We start from the raw sequence: 20,222 nt of genomic DNA, 5'->3' as shown, positions 1-20,222 counted from the left end.
CATTTTTCCTCTCTTGTCCTTCCTCTCCTTGGTTTTTATTTTTTACCCTCCGGCTCAACCCCCCCCCCCCCCCACCTCTGTCTCTCTATCTCCTTTTTTTTCCCACTTCCTTTCTTTCCTCGTCACTCTTTTCATTCTTCCTTCCCTCGCCTCGTTGTTTTCTTCCTTCTCTCCCTCATTCTTCTCCCTTCTTCTTCTTCTCGTTTTTGCCTCGAAGGTCCCATGGGAGCCTTGTGGTTCGTCTGCTGGAAGGCATACCAACACCACCGCCGCCACCACTGGAACCTCGCTCTCTTTTCTCTCTCTTCACCCTCTTCCTCGCTCATGTCTTTTTTTTTCCTCTTCCCTATGCTCTCCCTTTTTTTTTCCTCGTCTCTTTTTAATGTGGAAGTTTTGAGCAATTGCTGGCTTCTTCTGTGGCTTGGTGGGAATGGCATTTTTAGAAGAATGCCTCATGCTGTGGCTTCAACCCATTCCTGAGTCCCCTGCTAGTACCACACAGTCAAACACACTAACGTAGGTGTTTTAAGAACACATCTAAAGTGTAAAAGCCATTAGTTTGCAACCCTCAGAGCCATCTTAACTTGGTAACATCTGATTTGCAGAACGAAAATAGAAATAGACCCAAACCGGCTTGGAATATTGTTTGAGTTCCAGGTTTTTGGACATCAGCCCTGTTTCTATGCAGGGCTAATGAGAAGCTAGTCTGTCCTTTCAGCTCATCTTCGCCGAGGGACAGAAATGAGATTCCAATTTTATGGCACTTCTTTCAAGAGTAGCTCAGACATTTGACTCAAAGCCTCAAATGTCAGCTTCATGGTGGCCCTCTTTGAAATGTCAGGGATCAGCAAAACAAGAAAAGTCCAGTTGGAAGACAGATTCTTTCAAGCCTGTGGAATGATCAGAATTTCAGGATTCGTTGCTCATAAAACTTGGTCTGTGTCACTGTTACAGACAGGCAGGATGTGACTAAACTAAGTAGTCGCAGAGAACATGTTGGACCAATTTTTATTAAACTGGTTGATCGTTTTTAATCTCTTACTCCACCATAGTTTCTTGACTGGCTCTTCTGCGCATGTTATGGTGTCTCTTCTGGCTTGAATGTTTAAACCGTTTTCTTCTTTTTCTAACATCTTGCTGATTTTCCTTTGTTTGGATTGGAAGTAGAAAGTATGAGTTGAATAAGTGGTAATAGTAAATGAGCAATTCAGAAATAATTAAATCAAATGTCATTAGTGATGAGAGAATTAGTAGTTAAGTAGATAGAAGGTAAAAAGTAAGCATGTAATAAAAAAAAGAACTAGATGATATGTGAGTAAGTGGTAAGGGATAGGTAGTTAATCAGGTAAAGATATCCTATGCCCCATAAATGGAGAACAAAATGAGACACATGGAGAACAAGGAATAAATGGAAAACTAACAGGTTATAAACGGTAATATGTACTAAAGAGATATTTCAGAGCTGAATGTAAATTAAGTAATAACTAAGCTGTAAGTGTTATAAATGAGTCTAGGGAAGATTTGAAGAAAAACACCGTGTGGGGTGGATAATCTGAAAAGCATATCTTTAAAATATTGTTCCTCTTGTGTTTAGTTGTCTTTTCCTGTCTGGATTTGCTCTATAAAGAAAAGATTTCCATCTGAAAATGTATTTTACTGAAACAATTTTCTGACAGCCAAAGTCCAATAAACCTTAAAGAAAGTTTAAATGTTGTGGATAAATTCAACTCTACGCTTTATTTCAGATTGAGTGAAGGTGATTAATTGTCTCAGATGCCTCTTCTCCTCACGTGGTGGATCACGTTTACATTCTCCTCCCAGAACAATTTTAACCATTTTCCTGTTAGGTTTATTACTAAAGGTGGTATGCTGCATTCTTAACTTTTACATTTTCTGCAGAGTGCTGGAACGGTGCGACACCAACAGAATGACCACCCAGAACATCGGCATTGTGTTCGGGCCGACCCTGATGCGCCCAGAATGCGATAATGGCAACATGGCGGTGAACATGATTTACCAGAACCAGGCAGTGGAGCTAATCCTGAGCGAGTTTGACCACATCTTCAGAACAAGAGGCCTCTCTTGATCTTTTCAGGCCAGGAGGTGGTGGCAGCTCAGCCCCCCACCCATGGACCCCGTCCCCACCCCCCTCCTAAATCCGACTGAAGCAGAAGCATTGCAGCAATGGCCTGTAGACTCATATGGTGTAAAATGGATTTCACATCAAAAGATAATTGTGGGGTACAAAGAACCAGGACAGAAAGCTGCTAATCATGACATCTGGCCTCCATAAAAAGCCATGTTAAAACAATAATAGTAAAACAAGCCAATTTTAGCTGCAATGCTTGTGCCTTTGAGCGCAGATGTGGAGCCCAGCCCCAGGGCAGCGCAGTGCTGGAACAGACGCCTCCTAGTCGCTTCTAGTTGATGTTTCAGACTCGATCGAGGCGAACAAAAAACCCCATAAAACTGATAAATCTCCTCCAGCTAGAAAATCATCAAGCAACATGAGGAGGGACGTGTCTTAACGTTGCTCTGAAACAGTACTTAGCAGAACCATCTCACTGTGAAAAGCACCGGTTTGTCTTGCAGAACGGACAGACAAGACCCCACCCAGGGCACTGGCGTGGATTTACTGCGTACTGGAAAAAAGTGCATTTGCATGAAGATTAATCTGTGTATTGCTCAGAAGGAGAATTTGGAATAGTTTTGAAAATGTTTCTAAAGATTAAAGTGTAATTTTCAGTGAATGGATGAATGTGCCAATTGGGCTATAAATGTTCCTTTTTAGTATTTTCAGTGTGAACCTTCAGAGCTTTTCTTGTACAAATATAAATCTATTTTATTAGTACAAACTCCTTGTATTAAGTTAAATGTAAATAGCTACATTTCTGTCTATCCCTTAGAAACACTTTATATAGAGTGTGTAACCTGAGCTTTCTGTACTAGTTAAATACAAACTAATAAGAACGAAAGGTCTTTGTTCGTGCTTCTCCGTCCTAATTATCAGCTCTCTTCCAATAAAAACAAGAGCAAATTTGATGTGTTGTCTGAGATTCGCTCAGGATGTCCGTGTAAGGTTGTTTGTTGCGAGTGGCGGGTTTGCGTGCAGAGATAGTGGAGGCGTGTGGAGGTATGTGGGCCTTGGAGACTCGGCAGGCAGAGTTGTCCCCTGTGATTGGTGCGAATGCTGCTTTTAATAACAGAACAAAAGGGGAACTGGAAATGCATATGTTTTAAAAATGTGGATTTTCCCCCTCAAGCCCTCTTGCTCTGTGGCTTGGGTAATTTTATATTGACTGTGGGTTTGGCAGAAGACAAAAAAGAGCCGAAAGGAGGCACTGCAGGGGAGGGAGTGGGTTAAGTTTTTATTAAAAGTGTTTCTTCATTTGTGTGTTTGTATCATTTGAAGTCTGGCGAGTTGATTGAAAGAGGCTAAAACTGCGTTTGACTGATGAGGAGTCGTCGTAGCTTCATGCCTGTTAACTCCCAAGGATGTCCTTAAATTTGATTGGCTTAAATATTTTCATCTTAAACAGACAAACCACTGTTGTTTATTTTATCCATATGATGTGTGCATGGTTTACATCAGAGTTTATATGCACGCCCTTCAATCGGGGTTTTTTTTTTTTTTTTGTAAATTTTGACAGCGCTGCACCAGAGGCTCCTTACATTATATTAGAGGTTTGCATTCAGTTTATCGTCTAAGAGAAATGTGCCCTCCTACCAACACTGATGTATCCAATATTTCATGAGAGATTTCTGCTGTATGTTTTGTTCTTGTTCCAAACTGTCAGATGGGGGGGGGGGTCCATTCTGTTAATAAAGCGTTTGTGGTATTAAACAGCAGCAAAATCAACTCTGTCATGTTTTTTTTTTATTTCACTTTAGGGTGACGTTACTCATCACCCACTAAAAATACACCAAACAGTTTTTTTCTAATAAACACTTTATTTGGTAAAATTAGATTTTTAAAATATTATCCCTGAAATTCATACCTCTAAAACTATGCAACACCTAAAATATGTCTTGCGGATCAATACAAGCGAGTAAAGCAGCAGCTGCTTTGCAGACATCTGGAGAAATTTGCTTACTATCCATTTTAGACACTTGTTTGAACCCTTCTCTTTTTTTGCATCTGTTGGCAGTTAGTTTGATTTTTGTATCACTGAAACAAAATGTTTTTTGGTCTGGAATATTTGGAAAATTTGTGGAAAGGGCTGTGAAATGTTTACATATGTTACTTTTTTTTTTTTTTTTTTTTTAACCAAATGTCTCTCCAAGCTAATTTAATTTTCACTAAATCTGAATGAAGACATGGTGCTCACTGGCCTGTTGTAGATTAAAATGATCACAACAGAATTTGACTGTAGCTGAGATGGATCGATGTCTTTAGTCTGCCGTCATGCCTTTTAAAGACTCATGTTAGTAAATTAAGCATAAACTAAATGTCAGGAAGGGCTTGCCAAACTCCACTGATCTTCACCTGTACTTCACAGATGTTGCTGAGAAATGAAACTTAAACTTGTGCTCGTTCAGACTGCATGTTGCTCATACAACTGGTATTTTTCCACCAGAAAAGTGCTGCAAATAAAAAAAGTTGTACTTGTACAGTTCACTAAACACTGGTGATGCATGAAGTAAATGCATCTGATCCACGTCACCCATTGCAGCAAGTTGATGCTACAGTGTATTTGTTTTTTCCTTTAACCTGTCATTAACCTAAAACTCAGCATATCAAATATCAAAAGATGCCACACGCGGGTTTACAAGAGAAATTTAGTCACCATTGCTGAATCATCATGCAAATAGACAGTGCCACAAAAAAACACAATGTAAGTAAGAACTCCCTGGTGATCGCTGATGGTTTACTGCTTTTAGTGATGGGAAACTGACTGGGCTGAGGTCACAGCGCAGTTTCAGCCATCCCATACAAATGTCAGAGCTTGTTTTGAAAACTGGAAAAGCATTTGATTTTATTGGTGTTTTGAGGACTATTCAGACAATTCAGTGACGTAACTGTAAAAATGAACAAAACTTATATCAACTTCGACTTTTAAAGGAAAAATATAATTTAAAGGTATGAAACCTACAGTGTTAAAATATAAATACATCGTAATTAGCCTTTCTATCACTTTTCAACTCAGTTAATTAATGTTATAATATATTTTTGACCACAACAACTCTTTTGAGGAAGTGGGATATGACGTGTCATCTGCACAGCGTCTTATAGATTTTGATTATGCTTTATATAGTAACTGTTTTCTTTAATAAAACACTTTCTTTTTAACAGGAATATATTTCATGGATGTGTGGCAGATTATTGGTAACCCAAAAAAGAGACATACTGATAACACCATTGCTTCAGATGACATAAACGGGTAAAGACCAGACTATGGAGGTAATCTATCTGGTTAAATCACCTATCTGGTCTATCAAGTAAGAAAATTATTTCTTTTTCTGCAGTTTTTAGTTTTTTTATGTGTCCATCAGTACAAAAAGAACGTCTGCTGTTGTCTAAAGATTAATTCAAATTCAGTAGACAATTAATGAATAAGCATCAGCCTCTCTAAACAATCCTCCTGCATGTTTAGCCACAATATGTGCTAAAAAGCACCACTGCTTTTTAGTGCCTGAGCCAAATAAAGGACAGGATGTTTGACTGCAGCTGTAACTTGATTGTATATCACCATTTCCATTTTCATCTCTCACGTGTATGGCTTTAAGATGACTTGTTATTTAAGTGTAATGAACTACACACAGGCTGCAAGGGTTTGGTGGACAGACAAGGTTTTGACAGCAACATCATGGTAACGCATGAACTGATTATGTGGTGAAAAGTGTGTTTTGTAAAACCATCAGGTATTTTGGTGGCACAGTGTTTGAAAGAAGCGTGCTAATGCATGCCTGTGCACAGCACTGTAACAATGTCCTGTCCGAAATTAGAGTTTCTGTCATAAGCAGTCACTACGGAAAATCACAGCCAGACTGAAAGCACCTAAGAGTTCGTCCACTCAGATAATTCTCCTGACTTCCTCCACCTCACAGGATAAATCACCTTATAAATATTTATTTTATAAAATTAAATTTAAGCTGCAGACTTTGATTTTGACCTGCATTATAGTTCCCTCAACTTCAGTCCACTCCTGAACAGAATTTAAAGGGGCAAAAGTTGTAAAAGTTTAATTTATGCTTTTAAGATCTTCTCCCTCTTTAATATCTGGATCTGAAATCACGAATCAGGACAAATTGTGCAAAAACTGTCATTTTTAATTAGAAAAATAAATGAAATACAAGAATTTCAAGGCAAATTCTGTATATTTCTGTTACAAAAATGAAAATATATATATACATATAAAAAGTTTATATAAAACTTGCATGAATGTGGAAAAAAAAAGACCTTTTAAAAAGAAACCAATAGAAAGGTGTGCAGCAACTGAGTGAATGTGAAACTTGCATTTGCCTGTTCTTTTGCTGGAAGATAACAGGTGAGAAACTATGCAAGAATAGCATAGCAGTTGGTGTGTCACATATGCATGTCTTTGGTGATACGTTCGCACACACACATATATTAACAAGAAGTATCTTTGGCACGCAGTATGCATGAGCGCTGCAAGCTTAGTCACACCTTATGCACCACTGTCTGCAAAGTTTCATCGTACGAAGGCTTTTTCGGATTACTCACAGTTGTCTGAGTACATCTGAGGCACTTTTCACGTTGACTACACCGCAGTCAGAAAGAGGAAGTTTAAAGCTGATCTATGCGCCCTGAATCTTGACCCTCTTGCCACACCTCGTCAAAAAAGCTTAAGTGTTTGACAAGTTAATGCTCTGTTACTGTAAAAATAGGCCAGAGCGCATGCAAATCATTACAAGAAATTGCAGATGTCTTTGGACCTGGTGAATTTGTGATAATCAAACAAACGGTAAAACGTTCCAAAAGGTATCTGATGCCTGAAGGGGAAAAACCCCCGGACACTATGTTTATCTTTTGCCCCCGTTAACATCTTATGCAAAGATGCAGAAATGACTGTCTTCCCAGTAAGGCAAACGCTTAAAAAGGTGCAGGCCACTGCCTTTTGTTTGAAGCATGAATAAACAGCTACCTTCCCGTTGTTCCTCTTTTTTTGCTGCATGTTTATAACATTTAACAGATGACTGACTGAGGCCACCGAGAACCGTTGTTCACCTGGCAATAAGTTATTATTATTATTTTTTTGGGGGGGGGGGATTTCACAGCAAACAATGCAGTCAGCTCCAGTAAATATAATCAGTCACATGATTTGATTGAAGCAAACTCTTACATGTCACAACAAAAATGTGGGATCTCACATAAAATGGCAGAAGATAGAAAAAGGTTTTGTGCACTTAATTAAGAGCAGAAATGATTTTTTTCAAGCTTTGGTCAGACATTAAATGAACACCAACATAACTGTTAAAGACAGAAAACGTTTGTTTTAAGATTAAGAACAAGTATGTACGAGTATTATTTAATGTGCAATAGGGAGCAGCAAGCATTGAAGATTTATGTAATGCCACATCCGAATATGACATAACTTTAGTTCAGTTAACCCATTTGGGTTAAAAAAACAAACAAACAAAAACAAAACAATTGGAATAACACTGTAAGTAACTGAAGTCTATTGAACATGATAAAATACTGTCATTTCCATTGACACAAATATAACTGGCATGGCTTCATCCATTTAAGGCCACAAAATCGTTGGTGTTTTGTGCATTTTGTCATGAAAAACAAGAAAAACACTCTGTTGCATATGTAGGAATATATAAAATTAAAAGTCTTAAAGCTTGTTAAGGTCATGTTAAATTAATATTCTAGGTAATTCTGTTAAATCCATGTTCATTTCACATTTATCCAAGCCTCCATTCTGGTCCTCAGTGTCTCTGTCCCACATTTGGTTCTCTGTGTTGTTAATATGATTTCCTGTTTCACAGTTAATAAGCTTATTTTGCAGTTCACTCTCCCCGGTGGGTGACCCTTCATTGGGGCTACTTTCCAGCTCCTCTGCTTCTTCCAACAAACCTTCATGCATTTTCCTAACTCTTTCCTCCTCTTCCTCCCCCTCTTTCAGAGTGTCCGCAGCTCCGTCCAGGCTGGAGTCGCTGAGGAAGGAGTGGGCCGTGTGTGGGTCGTCTGCAGACAGAGATTTGTCTTCACCCAGGCTGCCTACCAGACTGCTGCCGGCTCCCGGGGTGAGAGGCATGTCCTCGTGATCCTGGTCCAGATCCTGGTCTTTGCTGCAGTACGCGTAGCGGTGGTTCATGTGCTGGGAGTAAGAGCCTGAGTGGGAGAAGCGTTTGCCGCACTTGTCACATTGGTAGGGTTTCTCTCCGGAGTGCAGCCGGCTGTGCTCGATCAGGTGGTGCTTGTGCTTGAAGGCCTTGTTGCAGATCTTGCACTCATGAGGACGTTTGCCTGAAACAACACAAAGAAGTTGCCTCCGTTTAAAAAAAAAGAAAAAAATGGATGCATTAGTAGTTTTTAGTGAAAAACACTTTCTGAAAGAATTTGTGAAATTTCTGCTGATATTGGCATATCATCAAGTCAGGCTGTTACATAAAGCATAAACACATACTTAAGCTCTGTACCCACTTGTGGTTTCATGCATGGGTTATGAGCTGGCTTATGATGCATACAACTGTTTAAAAATAAATTAAATATATCTTGGCTATTCTTGGACTTTAGAAGTACGAGCACCTGCAATCAATGCTGCCTTTTCTTTTTTGCTTTGGTGAAGCTGCAGATTTAATCAAGTATTTCTCTTCTTTGTTAACACTTAATGGAGCAAAGTTCAGAAAATGTAAAGCAGTTCTTTCTGCAATTTTAAATAAGTATTGTAATAATCTAAAGCAGATACGGAATTTCACCTACAATCACATAAAAAACAAACTATACCCTAAAACAACATTTTTACTTGTGATAACTAAAGATTTTTCAACCATTCTGCTGGAGATTAGACAGAAGCTTTAAACTTTATCTCAGAGGAGTTCATGATCAACTCAATGATTGTGCAACAAGCCCAAATCATCACCCATCCACCACTATGCTTAGTAGTTGGTGTAGAGAGTTTGTACTGATGTGACTTTGGTTTTTGTTTAGCATGTCTACTTAAGCCTCATTTCCACTGAGTGGTGCAACATGAGTGGGTGGGTGCGGTGCGATACACGTTTTTGTGTTTTTAAAAGTAACCCATAAAAACATTCCAGGGGAGGTGATTTTTTTTTTTTTTTGAAAGGAATTAGGTTTCGTCTACTCAAAACACATTTTTAAGATTTCTTACGGTAAAATTAGATGCAAATTTGGATATCTGATTTAATCTGTCATATATATTTTTGAAGATTCCAAAATTCCTTCTGCAAACAAGATACTTTTTCATTATTATTATTATCATTATTTTGGTAATTGTACTCCTATTAACTTTAACATCTAACACATTAATTGAGGTTAAAGTAGGGCTATTGTTTTTTTCCAGTTTCTCTGAACATGACACAATTTGGGATCAAATTCTAACCCAAGATGCTCCAGACCAGCAAAGTGCCAAATCTCCTGCCTTTAAAGAGTTGGACACGCTTAATGATGGCCAAGTTTATTAAATAACAATATCTGTCAGCTGTCTCCTCACTTGAATCCAATGGAAGTAGGAAAGGGATACATAGTTTTTCTAATGACTGGATTGATAAGTCATTGAAGTTTCCTTTTCACCAGTGACTTTGCAGATGCAGTTTGTGCTACAGACCTGTGTGCTCGTATTTGTGTCGGAGAAGAGAACTGCTCTTCTGGAAGGTTTTTTCACAGATGTCACAAGCATAAAGCCCTTCTTCTGTTTTCTTTAGCCTCTTCCTGCCTGGTCCTCCATCTCCTTCAAACCCCTCATCAGTCAAAGAGAGGTAGTCCAGAGCACTCCGGTTTAACACCTCACCCTGTTAAAACAACAATTATACATCATGACAATATTATTTATACACATTCTTTTTTGGTATGGAATAAAATACAATGTGCATTTTGTGCTTATCTTTCACATTTCAGAGAAAAGACAGACGTTCTCACCATAAAGCTTTGCCTCTCCTGGTAGATCTTTTTCAGCACAGCTTCTGCATTGGCCTCCATCATGTAGGCCATAGGAGAGAGAAACCTAGGACTGTTAGTTGCCTGACTGTACGGAGTTGGTATCATGCCCTCGTGAAGTGGAAGACCTACTCCAGTTTGGCTGAATATGTTAAACCCATTGAATACTGAGCCTGGAAACACTGGAGCACCAGTGCTGCTGAGGATGGGGTACTGCTGAAGGGGCATATGTGAAGTTGGACTTGGTCTGCTTAGTTGGGTCCTAAGCTCTCTCCGTTCTCCTCTCCCTGAGATCCCATTAAGAGTTTTATTTCTTCCCTTCTGCTCTGACAGCTGCTTCGGTAGAGAGAGGTCCAGCGGTTCGTTCTGTGTGGACCATGGACTGCTAGTTTCTTTTTGAGGAGACAAGGTTTCAGGTGGACCGCTAGCGACGTCAATGCAGACAGGAGAATTGAAGCCTGAAGAGGGAACTCTTTTCCTGCCTCTAGGGGATGACATCCCTGGGGATGACTGGTGGCTTGGACTACCTTTGTCCTGGCTGGACAGGTACATGCGAGAAGACAGTGCATCATGGCGGGGAGGAGGAGACGGCATTGCAACTAAAAGTTGTTGTGGGACAGATTGCCAGCTTGGCTTCTGTGAAGGGGACTTGTTTCCGGAGAATCCATTGGTTACTTCACTTGGTTTGGTGTTTTCTGCATGGAGAGCCGATCTGGGGAAGAATAAAGGCGGCGAGGAGAGATCTTTCCTACGAAAACTGTCAGCAGCTTCCACTGCTTCTCTGTTCATCTTACAGAGGCTGTGTTCATGCTGTAGAAGAACGGCCATGTTCGGGAAGGGCTGCAAGCACCAACGACACGTCACCCCAAATACACCTCTCTCTGATTCACCTGATCTCACCTCTCTTCTCCTGTCGGGCGATATCTTCCTCTCAAGCCCTCTTCCATTGTGGAACACCCTCCTCTCCTCTACCTCTTCCTTGTCTTGCTCTATCTTTACGTCTCTGTGAAGCATCTCCTGCAGCATCTGGTCAAACTTGGTGCCAGAGTGAAGATAAGGCAACAGGGTCGTCCCTTTAATGATCCCGCTCCTCAGAGACAGCTCCGGTGAGCGATCCCACAGTCTGACCGTGTCAGACGTGCCGGGGAAGCTCTGATGGAAATCCTGCAGGGATTGCTGGTGAGAATCTGCTGGTAAATGACCCAAGGACCTGATACTGTCCTGGTTTTGTAAACCCAGCAGCGAGCTGTGGTCACTACTGGATCTACCCCCACCAGCAGAGGGAGATGTTGGAAGTGAGTGGTGGTAGGCGCTTTGACTGTGTCCGTTAAATGCTCCGCTGCCGCTCCCCATGCTTCCCCCGACATGCCCTCCCCCGCCGAGGCACTTTTTGCTGCTTAAATGAGAGCTGTAGGAGCCAGAGTGGGAGAAACGCTTTTTGCAGTTGGAGCACTCATACGGCTTCTCACCTAAACACAGAGATGCCAAAGAGTGAGTTGAAAATACCTTCAGAGTGGGGTGTAATCTTTTTTTCCGTAATTATCTTGTCCTGCCGTGAATCACATAAAGCTCGTTCCTATTACACATCCATTTGGTTATAATTTCATACCGTATAATTCTGACAGTAAGTAACGGTTAGCAGTTCAGTGGAAACAATGGCGAAATGCAGGGTGAGTGGAGATGTTTTGATCTTATTTTGTATCTCACCACTGTGGATGCGAAGATGCTCTTTGAGGTGGTGTTTGTACTTGAATGCTTTCCCACACTCCAGACATTTGAACTTCCTCGTCTCCATGCTTTGGTCCAAACCGATGGCACTCTAGGATGACAGGAATATGTGATCAGCTTTAGACTACGAAAGGATTTAGAAAATATAAACAAAGTGCACAAAAATCACTACAATCTGCGGAGACTGTGAGATGGTTCACTGGTGTTCAAGACTTTCAGATTATTTGTGTGTGTGTGTGTATGTATGTATCACCTTGTCCTGGATTTGGTTGTGAAGCGCTAGGTGCCGCTCCATCTGCGACCTAAGGGTGGCAGTGTATCCACAGAGCGGACAGACCATGTGGCCCCCCTCCCTCTCCTGGCAGTATTTGACATGGTCCCTCAAAGAGGCTCCTCGCGGATACATCCTGTGGCAGAACGGACAGGCCTGCTGGCTCCGGTCTTCATCTGCAGTCCGGAGAGAGAAGGCATTTTAAGCGCACAGATTAACATTTCACATGTGCATTAAACATAACTATCGTTCTTTGGGTTTTTTTTATTGCCTTTTCACCAACTGATTTATTTTCTCTCTTTTTTTTTTGCTTTGAAAATGAAATATAGGCATTACGCAATATTGCAGTTTAATCATTCAAAATCAAGGCACCATAAGGATGTGCATGAAAGATGTGATACCAAAATGGCAATCCTTTTTAATATTTTAGGTATCATAAATGTTGGCCCTTTCAAACAAGTCCTAAATGTCTAACAATGATATTCTCCAGGCTACAGTCCTGTGGTCTCGGGGCTCCTCTTTCTGTTTCCTTTCTTTTCTTCTTTTTGTTTTGCTTTAATGTGCAGTTTTAGCATTATTTCAAGATGGAGAGCTGTTAAAGTTGTGGTTAGATTAAATGAGCAGCAGGGAAACTATCTTCAGATCCTCACAAGTGTCACAGATTTTAGATATACAATCCCTTGCAAAAGTATTAGTCCTCATTTAATCTGTCCAAACCTTTCAACCATAAATTTCAATGTATTTCACTGGAATTTTATATGGTGAATCCAGATAAAGTGGTGCATAATCGTGAAGTGGAAGTAAACGTTGTGTGTATGTTCATGATTTTTATCTATTTAAAATGAATAAACAATGTAACCAACATTGCCTCCCTGCGTAAATATTACATCCGACTGCTGCAAAGCTTAAAACCTCTACTAGAATGTCTCCAATGGTTTTGCACAGGATGAGACTCATTCTGACCATTCGTCTCAGTAAAATAGCTCCTGTTCTCGAATGCATGGAGATTCCCTAAGAATAGTAATTTTCAAGTCTTGTCACAAATTCTGAGGTGCTTTGACTTCGACTCGACCAATATGCTTTGATCTAAACCATTTCATTGCAGCACTAGCTGTATATTTGTATATTATTCAAAGATGAACCCCCACCACAGTCTCAAGTCTTTTGTGGCCTTTGACAGGTTTTCTATATTTAGATCCACACTTACCTCCACCTGTCCCACCTCCGAACCTGAACAGAGTGATGCTGCCATCACCACATTTCATTAAAGAGGAGCGTTCAAAGTGGTGTGCAGAGTAATTTTTCTGCAACTGGGTGTTTCTTGCATGCAAGTCAAAAACCTCCAGCTGTTGTCTTATCTGACCGGAGCATTTCTCCCGTATGTTTGCTCTGACACATACGTGACTTTCCTCGAACTTTAAATAAGAATCCTACAAATGCACAACTATTCTGATTTTTGTGTGTTAAAAAAGAAATCTACTGTTTATTTTTTCATCTGCTTCACAAATTCATATAACAATCAATAATAAAATGCATTGAAATTTGTTGTTGTGGAGTGACAAAGTGTAAAAAACATTTAGGGCTGTAAATACTTCGCTGTGACCAACATTTATTCTTCTGGACCAACATTAGTATGTTCTGCTTTTAATGATGAGTTAGCACTGAGCTAACATATGACACTGTGGAAGATATCAAATTAAAGACAGATTGTTCATAGCTTTGCTAATCATCTGGCCGGTGAGAAACTTGTGGTTTTAAGTTTTAGTTCATCAATAAGTGGGTGCTTTACTCACCACCTATTTCAGCTGAGCTTTTCAGTTGTACTTCTCAGCCACAAAACCAGCATAATGACGCCAGCACCCAACTCAGTGTGACTAATAAGTTAAAGGATGTTTGTGGTTGAAATAGCCAACAATTGCTTAAGAAATTAATAATCAATTATTAGTAGTAATAATAATTACTTTAGAGTAATAAATTTATCTGTTAAAAAAATGATGTCAGATAACATTTTTTGATACAGATAAACAATCTAATTCCATTTTGCTACAGGTATAAAAAGTAAAGCTGAGCTAAGGTGCAGTAACACACGATTAACTCAATAGTTTAAAATAAGGAAAATAGAAAGATAAATTAATGAACACACCAAAACAGTGTTTTTCTGAGGATCAACTTCTGGAGAGAAGGAATCCAGCTGAAAACCTGTGTAACTCACTTAAATACAACAGTTTTTTTATTGAGTAGTGCAAATTGTGCTGCATTACAGCATAGAATAATTGTATTTAATTATATTCTCTGAACATACGGATATTTCTTCACGATGTCATGAAACCAACAGTATTAATTCCAACCGTACTGTCAGTCCTAAATGGTGAAGCAAACATCACCAATTAAGAGTTATAGCCACAAATTACTATTATTACAATATTGTTTTCCAGAGTTAATGATAAACAATACGATAATTTATCATCTTCAAATCCTGCGTGGATTAGAGAAAAAACACAACTGGTGGACCTAATTATTGTCTTGAAAATTCACAAACATTTTAGTAAAAAGAACAGTTTATACGCATCATTAAACGTCTAAAATTAAATGACATTCTTGCCCCCAAGCACAGTAATCTGGATATAAATGTCTCTTCTTAGCACCAGCTGTTCTTTATAACTCAAATCTTCAAGCGATTAAACACAATTTGCTTTTGCATGTTATGTTTTGTGTTCAAAGCACAGCTTGTGAATCAAAAATACATTTTTCATTAATGTGCTTTATGAGTAGGTATCTCTGACCTCTCGTCTATTCTTCATGCAGAAACTGAACATTAATCATATTTTTTGTGTTCGTTGTAGATAAAATACTGGACTGTAAGTTAGCATGGTATGGCACAATACCAAATATAAATGTGATGTGTTTCATATAAAATTAAGAGAAAAAATAGTGGCTAAATACAGTAATTTAATTTACTTTACTACCATTTGAATGAGTCACTTTACCAGTACCTGATCAGTTCCTTAGTAAACGAGAAGCAGTAAACAACGCAATATGTAAAAAAAAAAAAAAACACACTCATTTGGCGTCTCCGTTTTCTCAGAATTGCACAAGCATTTACGATCAGATAGTTGCATTATCACAACAGCTTTCTATCAGTCTGTGACTGCTTTTTTTTTTTCATTAGAAAACATTTTAAAAAGAAACCACTGACATCTAACTGTTAAAAATGTTTAATCTAGCACCGCCGCAGCTTTCTCTGTCAGCGTACCTGCTCCTTCAGGTGAGCAGTGCTGAGCTCCTGGCGACCAGATGGCAGGCGGGAGCTCATCGTGCCTGCTGCTCGGAGGGTAAGCAGCCGACGTGCCGTTATGGTTCAGGTGGTCCAACACACCGGCTGAGGTTGAGGCCTTTCTCAGCTGAGCCACAAATTCATAATGGGCCAGATCCTCAAAAGCATTCTGGGCATCTGAGTTCTTACCTGTCAGAAAAAGGAACAACTTTGCTAAATGCAACTGCTTTGCTGAAAGGTCGGCCAATTGGTCTTGTTTTTTTTTTTTTTTTTTTGGAGAACAAGTTCTTAATAAAAGGGTTTTAAAAGTATTTTACAACTAAATTTAAATTGTGGGATGCATTGCTTTTCCCCTGTGTCAATACTATGCAGAATCACTTTTACTGTAATTACAGTTGCAAGGCTATTGGATGAGTCAGATTTGCACATCTAAAGACTGAATTTTTAAATTGTTCTTTCTTATAAAGTGGCTTAAGTTGGAAATTGGCGATAAAGTATTTTCACAAATTCTCAAATGGTTATAGATCTGGACTTTGATTGCAGTTCTGGTTGTTTGTTCTCCTGCTGGACTGTGAACCTCTGCCTCTTCTTATGCAGCTTCTAACCTGTTTTCCTCCAGAATTGTGTTGCATTTTGCTCCATCACTTTCCTATAATGTCTAACCAGCTACTAAAGAAAATGATCCCCACAGCATGATGCTGCCATCCCCAGGATTCACAGTGGGGAGTGTTTGTTTTTAATCACAGGCTGTTTTGTCTGCAGGCCAAAAAGTTCGATTTTGGATTCATCCAACCAGAGCAGCTCCTTACACAGATTTCCTTTGTCCCCTGATTGGATTATTTAAAACTTTAAGCATAACTTCGTACAGCTTCCTTTTGAAAATTCTTTATCTTAGATGCTCTTTCATAAAGACCTGGTTTGGGAACTAGTTCTGCTGTGTTCTTGGTATTTATGTTGCTCTTTGTTCACCGACAAACCTCTGAGGCTTTTACAGAACTGGACTATTTCTACTAATTAGTTTATTTTTAAAGGCAGTAGTTCTCACTGTATTTTATTTAAGGGTTACAGAGTAACGCTGAATAAAAATGCATATTGTTATATTATTAACAAAAGATGTAAGAAAGCTATGTTTTCTACAGTGATGTGACACTTTGTGATAATCTGTCACATAAATCCTGAGAAAATATTGAACTTTCTGGCTGCTCTGTGACAAAATGGGGGAAACTTCTGGGGTCTGTGAAAACTTTTGCAACACCACTGTACTACTTTCATTTGTGGCTGAACTACAAAGGTTTCTGAAGTCAGCGTTCTTGTTGATTAAGTATGACTGAGCTTTGGGTGCAGTTGTGTTTTCCATTAATTTGTTATACTCTTTAAAGTGTTCGCTCAGTGTTTGCGCGAGTTTCCACGCTTTGTTCATGCATGCATGAGCAAAAGCAATCTTGTGGGTGTGCGTGAGGCTAAATCACAAAAAAAAAAAAAAAAAACGCCACTGTGCAAGTGAATCTATTGGGATTGAATTGTTTACATAAAGATTGACAGATGAAATATTAAAGTCATGAAGCTTGTTGGCCAGATATCAAGTTAGATTTAAAGAATTCCTTCTCACTCGTACCCCTGAGTGCAGTGACAGGCGGGCAGAGAGACAAAGCCACTGATGTTCGTGGAGAAGCAAGGGCGCCTCCTATCATGGCTCAAGCCAATCAACTCTCCCCATGGTGACTTTGAGGAAGATTTTTCAAATGTTTGCAGATGTTGGCATATTTTGAGCCATTTTTATGTGGCGAGGGGAAGAGCCTGTGTGGTTGAGTGTTGTAAAAACTCAGCTTCGCCTTCATCAGGCAGGACCAAATCACACGAGGCGAGGGAGCTAAGTGATTGTTAGTAGGCAAGCCGAGCGAGAGCCTTTGATCTGCGCTAAATAAAAGAGAAAGCCTCACATTGTGTAGTGCTGATTTCAGTACCGTAACGTCACCTCTTTGATGCATGGAAATATGGTGACTTTGTGTGGGATGAGTTCTTTTGTCATGCTTTCAGAAAGAAGCCTTTTCAAAGAGAAAAGTGAAAAAGCAACAACTCGTAGGGAAGGCCTGGTTTCAAAAGGAGTTGATATGAAGGTGAGAATGGCCCTTTGTTGCATCAGAAAAACACTAACTTGTTTACACATACAGTGGAGCCATTTTGCTGCAGCTTAGGACTTACAGTACATCCTCAGTGGTTCTTGGTCCCCCTCCCTGTCGGCGGACGCGTAGGTGGCGTCCTCCTCAGCCGTGGCCTCTGGCTCCACCTGGCCCCAGCAGATCCTGCTGCCAGGGCTGAGGCCGAGCGGCCGGGTGGAGTGGGCAGGGCTGCTGGGCTCCTCCGTCACCTCGCTGGGTGTCAGGCTCGTCTTGTCCAGGCTCTCGTGGCAGTCCTGGGGCTCCAGGCTCCACAAGCCCACCTCATCGTCTTCCTCCGAACCCAGAGAGCTGACCTGCTCAGCGTCCACTGTGAAGGGAAATGATTAGAAACCTGAGAAGATGAGACAGAAACTTTAAACACAGGAGTCTTTTAGGAATGTAACGAAAGGAAAACATGCTCATTTATCTTTCTGTTTGATTAATAAGTTATAGTATTTCGTTCTGCACTGAATAAAGACATGCAGTTGAGCATGTGTGTTCAACCTTTTTTTGAAATAAAACTAAATGCACTGGCTCACAGCATTGAGTTATTAGATATAGTTTTAAAGAAAATACATAAATTAATTATTTATTTCCGAAAGTTTTTCCAAGTCAGAGAAGAAATAGACAGCAAACACACACAAAAAACTGAAACCAGGGAGAACACAAAAAAGATTTATATATATATATATATATATATATATATATATATATATATATATATATATATATATATATATATATATATATATATATATATATATCTTAAATAGTAGAAATTATATTCACTTATCTTTATCCTATTTTTGCATGTAAATATGTTGTTATGGAGAAGACATAAATTTAGCACATTTCAAATATTATTTTATGATCATTGGGTGTAATGTGCAAAACAACAATAAACATAATTAAAATAATTATTTTTAGTTTACAAAAATAACAGTTTCTTAAAATAAACAGTTTTTTAAAATATAAATTCAAGAAAACTTCAATGTCAGATTTATGATTTGTCTTGTGAATTTGAATTATCGTAATTCAAATTCTTTTCCTTTCACAACCTTCTCAAACAAAACAAATAAATTAATGTTCAGGTTTCGATTCTAATGCATCAACACCACTGAACATAGAGTTATAATTATTTTGTTTTTAAAGACGTTCCTCTATTTATTGTGGTTTAATTTTTCACGGTGATCTCTATGGTAATGATTTGTCATGAAAAATGTATATATATATATATATGTGTGTGTGTGTGTGTGTGTGTTTGTGTGTGTATGTATTCTTTATTTGTAAATATTAACCATTACGGAGAACGGTGCATTTTCATTTTGACAATGCAGTAAAAAGTAAACATGTAAGGTAAAGAGTTTCCCTCCTCCAGTCCCCGCTCAGGCTGCGGCGGCAGTGAAAAGGCGCATTCGTTTTTCCCACGGCAGAGACAATAAATGACAATCACAAACACATGGCTGGGATTTCAACTTTAGGACTCTATTCCCAATGCTTCTTCTTCTTTTTCCTTTTCAGAAGGCTCTTTTTTCTCCCTCCTCTCTCTGATTAGTGATATCTAATTTCAACAAAGTAAGAACAATTTAAGAGCACAAATGGGACACTTTCAAAAGAATTATGATTATTTTGATACTACCCTATTTTCTTTATTTTTCTTTTCACACCACTTCACAACTTTTCTTCTTAAATTTGAGGAAAAGCATAAAATAAATGTTACACTGTTTTTTTATATTTGCAGAAACTGTTCCAAAAAAAAAAAAAAAAAAAACGGTTTTGTGGATGTGGAGACACAAAGTGTTATGATAAATTTGCTTTCTACCTTTCCAGTAAAGCTCGCTGCTCTCATTGTTACAAAAGTCAAGCGTCTTGCACAACAAGATTCCTAATGCAAAAGCCACTCTCATCAGCTTCACTTACGGATGACAGGCCCACTCACACACACACACAGCATGTACAGTCAGTCCGATACTGAAAGAGCAACAGGGGTCCCGCTGCCACAGAGGGGGCGGCCCACCATCACAAACACTGAAAAACACTGTGAACTCAGCATGTGCAATTATTTTCTCTGATTAGCTAATCTAAAAATTAACTCCTACATGTGTTTCAGTTTGTATCAGCTCCTTCTCCTCTGCCCCAGTCTCATTAAACTACCCGTATGAACCACACTCATGCTAGGTTGTGATTCAACCAAGGCCACTCAGCCAGAGCGCACTCCTCGGAGTGTGCTTACATAGGAAAGAATGACTTGTTCCTGCGAGGGCTGAAATTGGTCATCAGCTGTGCTGTACTGTGACTGGACGACTGTACAATGTTACGTGACGGTGTAAAGGTCAACCCACGAGCCCCCCGTGGGAATTTCTTGGGATAGTCGGGTAGAGCAAGAGGAAAATCTGTTGCTGATTAGCGTCAAATTGGCTTTAATTTTCTCTCTCATGACAGTGAGTGACGCTGAGTCCACATGGGATGTCATTAAATAGCACACAGCTGGGATGGCTTTCATTATCTGGTACACTGATTTATTTGTACACCAGCAGCATTCCTCAAATAAAGTTTTTGTAGTTGGACCAGGACAGCTCAACTCAAAGGATTTAAACGGTTACCGGTTTAACTGTTGGAAATGGTGGCATTTATTAATAGCGTTTTACAAGAAATCAGCTTTGAAGCAGTAACTGATTATAAAACACTCAGATTTTTTTTTTT

The 20,222-nt window shown here is 39.3% G+C and overlaps 2 protein-coding genes across 7 annotated transcripts in view; one reads left to right on the top strand and one right to left on the bottom strand.

Annotated features, from left to right (window-relative positions):
- The window catches only part of arhgap9 (Rho GTPase activating protein 9), a 65,608-nt gene extending 61,752 nt beyond the window's left edge, over positions 1 to 3,856 (top strand). For all 6 annotated transcript variants that reach the window (XM_015047516.1, XM_015047524.1, XM_015047498.1 and 3 more), the window contains one exon: positions 1,900 to 3,856. In XM_015047516.1, coding sequence (XP_014903002.1) covers positions 1,900 to 2,086 — 187 coding nt within the window. In that variant the 3' untranslated portion in view covers positions 2,087 to 3,856. The remainder of the gene's footprint in view (positions 1 to 1,899) is intronic.
- A 3,369-nt stretch (positions 3,857 to 7,225) lies between these two features.
- The window catches only part of LOC106956544 (zinc finger E-box-binding homeobox 2), a 37,249-nt gene continuing 24,252 nt past the window's right edge, over positions 7,226 to 20,222 (bottom strand). Inside the window, exons 2-8 of the mRNA XM_015047461.1 lie at positions 17,563 to 17,847; positions 15,340 to 15,549; positions 12,069 to 12,262; positions 11,795 to 11,906; positions 10,070 to 11,556; positions 9,759 to 9,942; positions 7,226 to 8,437 (exon numbers count right to left, since the gene is read on the bottom strand). Of these exons, the coding sequence (XP_014902947.1) occupies positions 7,824 to 8,437; positions 9,759 to 9,942; positions 10,070 to 11,556; positions 11,795 to 11,906; positions 12,069 to 12,262; positions 15,340 to 15,549; positions 17,563 to 17,847 (3,086 nt within the window). The 3' untranslated portion in view covers positions 7,226 to 7,823. The remainder of the gene's footprint in view (positions 8,438 to 9,758; positions 9,943 to 10,069; positions 11,557 to 11,794; positions 11,907 to 12,068; positions 12,263 to 15,339; positions 15,550 to 17,562; positions 17,848 to 20,222) is intronic.

This window comes from Poecilia latipinna, unplaced genomic scaffold, assembly GCF_001443285.1.
Source record: "Poecilia latipinna isolate Pla-1442-1.1 unplaced genomic scaffold, P_latipinna-1.0 Scaffold41, whole genome shotgun sequence".
In the NCBI taxonomy this organism is placed as follows: Eukaryota; Metazoa; Chordata; class Actinopteri; order Cyprinodontiformes; family Poeciliidae; genus Poecilia; species Poecilia latipinna.
The sequence above is the reverse complement of the archived record's forward strand: the minus strand, read 5'-3'. Positions and strand labels throughout refer to the sequence as shown.